This window comes from Carcharodon carcharias, chromosome 22 (assembly GCF_017639515.1).
Source record: "Carcharodon carcharias isolate sCarCar2 chromosome 22, sCarCar2.pri, whole genome shotgun sequence".
Taxonomy (NCBI): domain Eukaryota; kingdom Metazoa; phylum Chordata; class Chondrichthyes; order Lamniformes; family Lamnidae; genus Carcharodon; species Carcharodon carcharias.
The window spans coordinates 51,696,143-51,708,810 of record NC_054488.1 but is presented as its reverse complement, the minus strand read 5'-3'; the positions used below and the strand labels follow the sequence as shown (position 1 = coordinate 51,708,810).

Genomic DNA, 12,668 nt, shown 5'->3' with positions numbered 1-12,668 from the left:
CATTGACTTTCATTCATTGTGTATGGACGAGGCCAGCCAGGCAGAGCGAGCCAGAGGTTTCGCAGTGATTTTTGACTTCCTCCGTATCCAGGGTGCACACATGTGGCCATCAAGGAACCAGTGGGTGAGCCGGGAGCCTTCGTCAACAGGAAGGGATCCCACTCCATGAATGTGCAGATAGTGTGTGACCACAAGGTGCAGATTCTGCAAGTCAGTGCAAGGTACCCTGGCAGCGCCCATGATGCTTACATCCTGAGACACTCCCAGGTGCCGAGGCTCTTCAGTACTCCAGCCCGGCTGGATGGAAGACTGCTGGGTGACAAGGGCTATCGCTCAAAAGGTGGCTCATTATGCCTTTCTGCCACCCAGGAACAGAGGCCAAGCAAAGGTACAACAGGAGCCATCCCTCCACAAGGGTGGTGGTTGAGTGAACCATCAGTCTTCTCAAGATGCCTGGACCGTTCAGGGGGCGCACTGCAATACCCCCCAGATTGTGTGTCACTGATAGTGGCTGCATGCTGCGCTCTACACATCTGGCACTGGAAAGGGGGGAAGCAGTGGAGGAAGAAGATCTTGATGCAGCTGCACAGGCAACAGATGATAAGTCCAATAGTAAGTCTGAGGACGAGCATGCTCAGGAGAACACTGAGGGCATAGACGCAGCCCTGAGTAACCTCCAGGGAAGCAGGGATGCCCATAAGCTTTGATCCAATGCTCCTTCAGCTAGCCTACCAAATAAGAACCACCACCACATGCCAGGACTGCCGGCTCCATATTCAATCCCTGACACGACCAATTCCTTGGTCAACAACTTAAACCTTATTGCACTGGCGCATAGTGTAAGGAGTCACATGTCCATTATAACATTATGGCTTACCCGCATCTACAGAGCAAATGAAGCATCCAAGGACAGCTGCAAAAAAAATCTCAGTTTTTTCTGAGTGATAAACATAGCAGAAATTAACATTCACCGTTGTTTTACATCACACTATTAAAAAAATAACAGAAAAATGGTGGAAACAAATATCACCCTTGATCAGACCATGTTGTGTTTAAGGTGCTTTAAGTTTTCGCTTATGAGTGCTCTGTCTAGGTGCTCCCCCCTCGCTGGCAACAGCATTGGAGACAGCCTGCTCACTCTGCTGTCTTCTTGGCCTTGATGACCTTGGCGGGTGTCCTCTGGCCCATGGAGCCTGTGCTGGCTCCCCACCTGGGAGGGAGCAGCCAGTGCCATGGCTGGCATCTCCCCAGTCATTGCAGCCTCATCAGATGCCAAGGGCAGAAGGATGGAACAGCTGCTGCCATCATCCAAAGCAGCCTAATAGGAGCCGCAGAGACAACAGGCAGCTTGTGCGCCAATGTCAGGTTGCTCTGGGCCTCCCTGCTCACCATTGATGGATGGACACCTAGCTGGGATACTGGGTGCCCAATCCATCTCCCACACTGACACTGACCATCTGAGGTCCTTGCTGGCGTGAGGGCTTGCAGGTCCGAGTGCAGCCCCAGGAACCCCTGATTGAGTCTCTGGAGGAGACTCTCTACTCATTGCGCTCAGCCGTGAGGGTCAATGCAACGCTTATGCTCCACATGGACTCTTCCACAACCATGGCACAATGCCCCTCATGTACCTCAGTGAGATCCTCCCGCACACCCTGCTGGGCATTCAGCAGCCGCTGCCTCAGGGATGACTCCACAGGCCCATCATCAGCCATCGACTGAGCACTGTCCTGGTTCCCAGCAGTCCTCTGGCTGCCAGCGGCCCGGGCATTCTCTGCCTCCACCTGCACCTCAAACGAGTGTGAAGCGCCCTCACCAATGTGCACAAAGATACTAGACGCCAATCTTATGCCCACCAAAGTACTGTTATCTGAGCTGGTGCCTGCTTGACAGAGACGGTGTGATGCTGCTGCGTGCTCAGCATGCTGGCCCTCTGGGGTCAGAGGTAGGCCTTCAGGCTCCTCACAATGAGGGGTTGCTGATGACCCTAAAAGAGAGAAGGATATACCATTAGTTTAAGTCATTAGACTGTCAGTGTGCATGCCTGGCACTGGAGATGGGGAGGTGGGGAGCTCTCAGCTATATGGTGACACAATTAAATAAAAACGACCCACATGTCACATGGTCTTTAGTTATTTCGAATTGATTTCAACAGTGAGTGGAATATGATCATCTTCAAAATGACAATTTACAACATACCTTTCCAGGACTAATTCATGCCTTCTATCCCTGACAAGGCCATCACAGGTGCAGCAGGAGTTGGTGGAGGTGGCTGATTATAATTCTTAGCGCAGCTGAGTCCTACTTAGGATGCACTGTCACAGCACTCATGCAAGCATTCGTCAGCTCAAGTACTCATCACTTTACTGATGATTGAGAGTAGACTGATGGGGCAGTAATTGGCTGAGTTGGATATGTCCTGTTTTTATGTACAGGACATGCCTGGGCAATTTTCCACATTGCCAGGTAGATGCCAGTGTTGTAGCTGCACTGAAACAGCTTGGCTAAGGGCGCAGCTAGGTCTGGAGCACAAATCTTCAGTAATACTGTTGGAATGTTGGCAGGGTTCATAGCCTTTGCATTATCCAGTGTTGTCAGTGGTTTCTTGATATCACATGGAGTGAATCGAATTCGCTGAAGACTGGCATCTGTGACACTTGGGGACCTCTGAAGGAGGCTGAGATAGATCATACACCCGGCAGTTCTGGCTGAAGATTGTTGCAAATGTTGCAAATCCCATCTTTAATGCCGCACCAACTCCATCCTTAGCCTTTTCTGGGGAGGGCTCACCACACACACAAGACATGTATGCTTCCCAACCTCTGCTCCATCCCTTCTCATCATTCCATACCTTTGTCTTCATGCAGGCCAAGCTTGTCCACAACAGGAGGGAGAGATCCCAGACGGGAGGAGGGACACCAGCATCACGGAGCTCACAAGGTTCAAGGTTGATGCCCCTGAGCTTGCTGGGGAGGTCAGGGATCACTCCTGTGCAGGAGGCAGGTTGGTTTATCCCAGCAACCGGATGAGACCTCCACGAGTTCATCACATTCTGACATTCATAGTGAGTCCCATGCTATCTCTTATTCTGCTTGCTCATGAACTAGATCTGTCTTCTCCCTCTTACTGGACCAGTGGGTCCAGGCAAACCAGGAGAGCAAACATAAGTCCTAGCCCCCAGCCCACCTCAGACGAGGATGCTGAGGAGCAAAGCCAACAATGTCCTCAATGACATGTCTCCACAGCAGTCGGAGGCAGTGACAGCCCAGGTCTCTGGAACTCGGAGGACTGCTGGAGATCAGGCACTCACTGAAACTGAGTCAGATGACGAGCCTCTGTGAGCAGCCGCTGACACAATGCTGGGATGCGACAGGCAACAGGAACATCAGACAGAGATGTGAGAGTTACTGAGAAGGCTAGAGCGAAGGATGGAGGAGTCAGTCTGTGTTCTATCTGACGTCGTGGTTCTGACATGCCAGTGCCTCGAGGTCACCTTGGGAAAGGTGGCAACTGCCTTAGTGACCTTGGTCCAGCAGGTTTTGTCAGATTTTGACTTAGGCCTGTGTGCCATTGCTATAGGCATTGGTGGGATCCATCAGTGGCTAGGCAAGTTAGTGGAGGGAGCGGGGGGTACCTTAACTTCCATCTAGGTGCCCTCAGGGAGGAGAGGCGTAAGTTGGACACCATGGGGGCTTCAACACAGGACACTCCAAAGGTGTCTGGCTGCTCCGAATCCCCTCTGTTTGTGACCCTGTCAACTCCAGCTTGTCAGGTCAAAGAGGGTGCATCTTCCCCTGAGCAGGAGACTCTTTTCAAGCTGGGCCCTCCAGGCCTCGGGCGCTCAGGGGGCATCCACCAAAATCATTACAGACAACACAGCGTTGCAGTTAGCAGCCTCCACCTCTGCTGCGAATGTTGGGCTATAACCAGGTGCAGCGGTAGGGTTAGAAAAATTAAGAAATATTAACATCATTTCAGAGTCAAGGGTGCTCAATTACTGTATGTATCTTGCACTTTTCCAAATGCATTTGGTGTCAATGAGAATGGTTGAAGGCATGTTTTGTAGTTATTCATGTGCGCTCTTATTGTGAGGGTGAGCCGTCCGCACATTCAAGTCTTTGCCTCCCTTAATGAGCAACACAGTCTTGTCTGGTCTAGTACTGAGCTGCAGATGGGATTGTCAGGGTTAGGAGAGGCATCTGCGGCCTAAAGGGGGAAGCGATAATACAGAGGGGGTTATGTGAAACTTTCTTTGGGGGGGTAGGTTCTTCTCTGTACATGACCGTGCACACAGCCTCAAGGCTGGGAGAAGTGCCTCTGCCTGCTGTCCCCCTCCCCAACCTTTCTGCCTGCCATTGTTTCCTGCTTCCCCCCAGCCCCACCTTCACCCATTGTCCCCCATGTCTCCTTCCCTCCTCCCCCCTACTCCACCATCCCCACATTTTCAGGAAGATGTATCAGAAGCTTTATTCGAATTGTGTGCTAAATGTGGTGGTAACCTTTACTGCGTGCAAGACATCATTGTCTGAGAGCTGCTCAGCAGCATTGATGGGATAGTTGAAGTTGTGTCTCCTCAGTGGTAGTGCCAAAACACAAGACCTGATGTCATGATGATATGTCCACCCATGCGCTCACCTCAGTGTCAGCTGTAGTTTGTTATTAAGGTGGTGACGACTGCATCATGTCCTTTAGCAAGTCCATACAGGATTCATCACTGACCTTCTCAGAGATCAAGAATAGCTTCAACCCTTCCTCTGTGACTGTCACTGTCCCTCCAATATTACTGGAACCCCACTGTGTGCAGGTAGAGATGCTTCCCATTATTCTCCAACCTCCCCCAATAATCCTGGATCCAAAGTCATTGTGGTCGATATTCCAACCCTCCCACCTGAACCCATAATTGTAAATGTCCCAATGCCCACTGTGGATCTCACTTCTCCCAGCCTTGAGGCTGTATGCACGGTCATGCACAGAGAAGAACCTCCGCCCCCCCAAGGAAAGTTTCACATAACCCCCTCTGTATTATCGCTTCCCCCTTTAGGCCGCAGATGCCTCCCCTAACCCTGACAATCCCATCTGCAGCTCAGTACTAGACCAGACAAGACCATGGTCAGTGACATTAAAATCATGAACACGCCCTGCACTTTTCCCAACTAAGCACAGAGCCATTCCCCTTCCCTGGAGCAGGGCTACAATGTGGGTACCATGCCTAGCCTTGTAGCATGGCCCACAAAGCCCTAGAATTGACTTCATTCTGGCACCCTGACTACTTGGCCCCCAGACTAAGGACTATGACTATTTCTCTTTGCTCTCCCATTCCTTTCTGACTGCTTACAACACAGTGTCTCTTCTCCCCCACCTTCCATGAGTCTCAATACAACCCCTCCCTCATGTACAATCCTTTCCCCTCCCCCACCTCCATGAGTCTTTGTGCAAGCCTTATCCTCTTGGGCCAAACAAACACAAGTCCCTCTTGTATTCCTGAGTCTGTGTGCTTCCCCTTCAATTCAGATAGTTTTGTTCCCATTCTACCCCGTACTATATCTGCATTCCTGTCTTTCATAACAAAAACAAAAATACCTGGAAAAACTCAGCAGGTCTGGCAGCATCTGCAGAGAGGATTCCAGTTAACATTTTGAGTCTGTATGACTCTCATCATTTTCCTTTTTATCTTTCTGTCTTTCATGTTGGGATCTAGTTTTCCCACCCTTGGTCTCCCCTCTGCCTGCTGTCCCCCTTCCCCAACCTCTCTGCCTGCCATTGTTTCCTGCTTCCCCCCAGCCCCACCTTCACCCATTGTCCCCCATGTCTCCTTCCCTCCTCCCCCCTACTCCACCATCCCCACATTTTCCCACTGTCCTCCCTGTCTCCTTCTCTACTTCCGTCTCACTCCCCCAACCCCATCTTTGCTGGTTGTCCCTCATGTCTCCTTCCCCCACACTAACATGGCATGGAATTGGGAGGCTTTATGATGCCAGTGAGTAGTGCTTTTAATGAGCATTCATGACATGGTAATGCATGCAAATGGGGTTCCTGCCATGGATTAGTGGGAAACCCGATGGGCCATCTGCCTGCTATGAAAATGGTGAAGGGATAATTCAAAACTGTTTTCCTGCTGGCAGGTTTCTGATTTTTGGTTTCACTCCATATTTTCTAGACCCCCCACCCCGCCACGAAATTCACCATGGGCTGGATGGGAAAATTCCGCCCAACAAGTTCAAACCCAGAGATTTATGGGAAGGTTGAGGCCTTGAAGTTAAATTAAGTTAAAGTTTATGGAAGGCAGTAATGAATCAAAAGTGAACTTGATGAATAAATGTTATCATGATATACTGAAATATGTAGTTTTGCATCTAATATTTTGTTTAAAACTTTAAGTTGCATTTTATAAACTTCGGTTAGTGAGAGGAAAAGGATAATACATCACTCTGTGATGGTATGTCAAAGAAGCTATCACTTTGAAGGGAGTATGTGGTCCACATTCTGATTTGAACATATGTACAAACAAGATATTTTTTCAAATGTACACCATATAATATATATTAAAACTAAATAATCAGTTACACTACCGGAATAATGCCTTCAGATTTTCTGGCAGTTCTGTACGTCCTGCATATCCTGGATTCATTGTAATAAAAATGCCAACGGTAGGGATGAGAACAATATTTTCTCCCAGGAAATTAAATCTTCGTTTCTTGTCACGTATTGCATCCTGAATACATTTCACCTGCAACAATTTTGATACAGTATAATTAAAGTCATTAAATTTCTAAAATTGTACCAACCTTCATCAGAACACCTTCTGTTTTAACACAAAAGCAGAATACGGCAGATGCTGGAAAGCTGAAATAACAACAGAAATACTGCATCTGTGCAGAGAAACAGAGTTAACATTTCAAGTCAATGATCTTGATGAAAGGTCAATGGACTGAAAATGTTACCTTCTATTTTACACCTTTTATCATTTCTTCGGCCATTTTTTTCTTTGCATGAATCAATGATGTTTGCATCGCTGAGCCTCAGATCTTTGTGAAAATACAACAGAAATCAACACTTGCAAATTATCTTTGAATTTCAGACCTGCTTCATTTTCTGCACAGCACTGAAAGATCCTGTACGAAGCAGGCAGAAGCTAAGCTGCTCATTTGTCCTGTTTCCAGGCTCCAAAAAGGTTGCATTGCAATGATTAAATCATGGGGAGAAATCATTGGACTAGAATTTTGCCAGGCCTTTTGGATAGGCTGGGAGGCAGGAGGGCTAGCAAAATGGTAAAATGGTTCAGGACTAGGTCAGGCCCGGGGGTGGGGGGGTGGGGGGTGGAGGTGAGGTGCCATGTAATTTCCCACAGCAGTGGGAAAGTTGGCAGATTGAGCTACTTCAGTGGCCAATTAAGGGCCAGTTCCCAGCTGCATGGACATAATGCACTTCTCAGCAGGGTCAGGGGGCATCCCTCCTTTTTAGGCACTCCATGCCAAGGTGAAGCCTCTGCAGCAAGGGCCACTCCCACAGCAATGACATTAGGCTTCTCCACACCGCCCCCACCTCCCCCAAACCATCCACCCACCAAATGCTAGGGCCTGCCCGTGTCCCCAAACCCACTTACATCTGAGGGTGTCTCAGAAACTGAGATGACCTCTCTTTACAATTGCAGCTTCAGTTATGGTTACCAATTGCAGTGGCACTACTAAGGCTGCTGGGTAAGCTGCTGGAGCTATCATTGGACTAGCAATTCACAGGGGCAGGCCGCCATCCTTGATTGGGATAGCAGTCCTGGTAGCAGTCACTTAATTGGCCACTGTCAGGAATATGCCTCTCTGGGTTTTGCTGCCAGCCAAAGCAGGGTCATCTCCATCTTTTGGCCCCAACAGCTGGGCTTTAGCCACCATGGATAAATTTGGATCCAAGGTTGTATTACCTGCAACCTATAAGGTTAGGATTTGATTGACGTTTTCAAGGCAGAAGCAATAGGGTAAATAGAGAAAACCAATTTCCTACTGAGCTAGGATAATAGTCTAAAAATTAGAGTCTAACTCTTAGGACTGAAATTAGGAAAAGAAATCTACACACAAAGGGCGGAAATTTAACTGTGGCATGCAGATCTCAATGGCGTAACAAGAACAATAACGACACTTTTGCTTTCTTGCTCTTTCTTGTTTCCCACGCAATTCTAAAAAAAAACTCGGTTTCAGTGGTGTGCATGGGAAACATACATGATTCTGTACCGGGGGAAGCTTTTCATTGATGAAACCCACCATCAGCTGACAATGCTGCAACTACTAGTGGGCTATAAAAGAGGGGGCTGTACCATGACCACGACTTTGCTGCCAAAAGCCAGTGCCTGTTTTTATGATGCTTACCCTGGATGGCTGCTTCATGACCAGCCTTCCCCATTGGTGCTGCCTGCTGTTGGTAGTGCGGTCCCTTTTGTTGACCGGCAAGAGCCCCCCTTGGTCCCATCTTCTCCTCCTGCTCCCAAGGTTGCGGGAATATTGGGTGTATGAGACCCAAAGGTATTCCAGCAGTTGAACCATGCAAAGAAGGCAGACAGTGTTGAGACAGCATGTGCATCCATGGATTTCACCAGTAGAACTGAGAAGCAGTGGGATTTTCAACTCCTTCCATTTACACAACCAAAAATCCACCCACCACCCACCACCCACTGGGTTCCTTCCACTTCGATTTCCAATTCTGGCACCACACATACTTATGGAAACATTGCAAAAATGGTCATTGTAAGGTTTATTGCAAGAGAACATATTACCATGTACCCTCCTGTCACCTTCACACTTGTCCCCATTACCCTCGACCCTTCCATCATCACTCTGCACCTTTCCTCCATAACCCGTTAACCTCCTCCAATTACCCTAGGCCACGTCACCATCCAATTAGAAATACCATCTTTTCCTCCTGACCTGACACCCTCATTGACATTCCTCCACTGATCCTAGACCCTCCTTGCATCATCCTCAGAGTTTTTGTTAGATCCCATGATCCACCTTAAGACCTTTGATTATCCTAACTTCAGACTGGACCTGCCTCCTTACCAAATTGACCTCCACCCTGTGACTGTGAACATTCCTTCTGCCAGTCAACACCCTGAGATGGAGCCACATGTGGACAGTGCTGACCTCACCCTTTGGCCTCTCATTTTCTTACCACACCCAGGAATCTAAGCCCTTTCCTCTTGCACTCATTAATGCTCCTGACCCTACTCTATGTCCTCCCTTGGATCCCTCTTCCACTCCTTAACGTCCCTGACCCCACTCCACACCACCCACCTGCCTGCCACCGCTGAACAGCTCTTGCCCGTCTTGAGCCTCCATCTAAACTGCCATTCTCATATTCCCCTTTCCTTGTGCTGCACAGTTCAGCAAAGAAAATCACTGACCTTACACCCAACTGCACAAATCCAACTGGTGCATGCCACCTGTACGTGAAAATGAACCAGGTACCACAAGATTCTCGTGTGCTATGTAATTATAAAAAGTGGTATGCTAATAGGTATTCATGGCATGCAAATATATTACGAACGAGAATCTGCCACAGGCCAGTGTGAGGCCCGACACGCCACAAACACACCACTGACTTAATCCTGGCATCTCAACCTGGCGCAGGAAGTTGAAATTTAAGCTGCCACCTAATTCAGTCACCCTGCATGCCCATTTCTCGCTCTTCTAGGCTCTATAAATTCCCCCACACAGGGTGGAAGATGTTTGGAACTCTCTTCTGCTAACAACGTGTGCTTATAGATTAATTGTTAATTTTAAATCTGAGATTGGTAGTTTTTGTTGGCCAAAGAAATGGGGCAAGGGTGGGTGTATGAGTTTAGTTGCAGGTGTCATGAAGAGAATAATGTCTATAATGTTATTGGAAATTATTTTTTAAAATAGAGTTTAGTGGTGTTTGTGTCCATGGGTAGAAATTTCTGCTCAGTGGGCAGGTGCGCGCCCGACTCACTCGAGTGTGAAATGACGAGCATTGATGTCGGCTGAATGTGCCGACCTCAGCATGCAACACATGATATTTCAGTCAGTGGGCATGCACCAGAGCCGGCAGCATGCCCGCCGACAATTAAAAAGCCCATTAAGGCCATTAAGTAATCAACTAAATTAAAATGTTCACTCCCTGACCAACCTTGCGGGCAGGCCAAAGGGACAAGCAGCCTTTCCATTTTTTTGGAAACCTCATCCATGAGCAGGATGAGGTTTCCAAAAGCAAATAAAAATAAAATAAAAACTTAAATTTTTCATTAATAACATGTCCCTGCTCATGTGACATATTTTTAATTATTTTTTTTCATATCTCTTCATCTCCCTGAGGCAGCTCTGTGCCCGCCAGTGTGAAATCGCAGTCTGGTGCCAATCGCGAGCAGTGGTCGGCTTCCTGATTGCCCCCGCTGAGCACCTCCGCCAAGGGCAAAGTTCTGCCCTATGTTTGTGTGGATGTCTTAATTGGATTAAAGCCAGCTGGTCTAGGGGTTTTGATGTACAGAAAGAAGTAGGTTTAAAATGGTAATTAGATAAATATGGGGAAGTTTAGAAACATAGGTGTCAAGGGGGCAATTTGTATTTTTAAATAAACCATTCAAAAGAATGGATGAAATCTTGCACCTAGCTAGAAGATGCCAAGCAATGTGTCTTTTTTCAGCTTACTAATAAAATTGGTGGGATGAAAGGGTGTTATTGTTAGAAGAAGTTAAAAGCCTAGTGATACAATGGAAAATTTACATTCCGAGTGGAAAATATGTATAAAGGAGAAAGGGGATTGTGTGTAAGGTAGAGGCATTTTAAGATCCATCGAGTGTGAGAAGCCTCCAGCTTGTAAACTTCAAGTCTGTCTCCAAGGACCCAGAGCTGAAAGAAACTCATTTTGAATGCAACAGTCCAGGGTGTGGTCTGCCAGGTGTCTCTTTAAATCTATGAGTTTTACTGTTGCCTTAACGGAGGTGTAACTGAAAATCAGATTAATTAGGGGATTTTTGTTTTTACCGTAGCAATTTTGTAGATGGATGTATATGTTTACAATCTTTCTTGTATTAATAAATGTTTAATTTAGTGTTATAAAGAACCTCGTGAGATTCAGTAGTCTTATTACTGCTGAATTCAAAGCCTGCATGTCGAAACATACAAATTGCAAAAATGGGTTAGGACAGTTGTTTCAAGTTTCCCTCTGGGATTTGAACAATTCAGCCTTTACCATCGGCTGTGTCATAATACAGGTCAGTCATGATCTCATGGAATGGCAAATGGATTAAATGGCTTATGAATTCTTATGAACTTCCTCAACTCTGGCCTAGGTTCTATTGTTATCTAGCTGGAAGTAATTTGGGAGACACAGCAAAAATTCATCCCTAGGAAGAGGAAGCATACTAAAGGGAGGACGAGGCAACTATGGTTGACAAGGGAAGTCAGGGACAGCATAAAAGCTAAAGAGAAAGCATACAATGCGGCGAAGGGCAGTGAGAAACCAGGGGATTGGGAAGCCCACAAAGACCAACAGAGGACAACTAAAAAAGAAATAAGGAGGGAGAAGATTAAATATGAGGCTAAACTAGCCAGTAATATAAAAAGAAGATTGCATGAGTTTTTTTTGATATATAAAGGGTAAGAGAGAGGCAAAAGTGGACATTGGGCCGCTGAAAAATGATGCTGGACAAGTAGCAGTGGGGAACAAAGGAATGGCGGAGGAACTGAATAGGTACTTTGCGTCAGTCTTCGCGGTGGAAGACATGAGTAACAACCCCAACGTTCAAGAGAGTTGGGGGGCAGAGGTGAGTATGGTGGCCATTACCAAAGAGAAGGTGCTAGGAAAACTGAAATGTCTGAAGGTGGATAAATCACCTGGACTAAATGGATTACTCCCCAGAGTTCTGAAGGAGATAGTTGAAGAGATAGTGGAGGCGTTAGTGGTGATCTTTCAGGAATCACTGGAGTCAGGGAGGGTCCCAGAGGACTGGAAAATCGCTAATGTAACCCCCCTGTTTAAGAAGGGAGTGAGGCAAAAGACAGGAAATTACAGGCCAATTAGCCTGGCCTCGGTCGTTGGTAAGATTTTAGAGTCCATTATTAAGGATGAGATTTCAGAATACTCGGAAGTGCATGGTAAAATAGGGCAAAGTCAGCATGGTTTCATTAAGGGGAGGTCATGCCTGACAAATCTGTTAGAATTCTTTGAGGAGGTAACATGCAGGTTAGACAAAGGAGAGCCAATGGATGTTATCTACTTGGACTTCCCAAAGGCCTTTGACAAGGTGCCACACAGGAGGCTGCTCAGTAAGATAAGAGCCCATGGTGTTAGAGGCAAGGTACTAGCATGGATAGAAGATTGGCTGTCTGGCAGGAGGCAGAGAGTAGGGATAAGGGGGTCCTTCTCAGGATGGCGGCCGGTGACTAGTGGAGTTCCGCAGGGGTCAGAGTTGGGACCACAACTTTTCACTTTATACATTAATGATCTAGATGAAGGAACTGAGGGCATTCTGGCTAAGTTTGCAGATGATACAAAGATAGGTGGAGGGACAGGTAGTATTGAGGAGGCGGGGAGGCTGCAGAAGGATTTGGACAGGTTAGGAGAATGGGCAAAGAAGTGGCAGATAGAATACAACGTGGGGAAATGTGAGGTCATGCACTTTGGTAGGAAGAATAGAAGCATAGGCTATTTTCTAAATGGGGAGA

The 12,668-nt window shown here is 47.2% G+C and overlaps 1 protein-coding gene across 1 annotated transcript in view; it reads right to left on the bottom strand.

Moving 5' to 3' along the window:
- Nucleotides 1-12,668, bottom strand: part of LOC121293673 (dynein heavy chain 17, axonemal-like) — a 729,083-nt gene that overhangs the window by 332,476 nt on the left and 383,939 nt on the right. Inside the window, exon 37 of the mRNA XM_041216840.1 lies at nt 6,567-6,724. Coding sequence (XP_041072774.1) covers nt 6,567-6,724 — 158 coding nt within the window. The remainder of the gene's footprint in view (nt 1-6,566; nt 6,725-12,668) is intronic.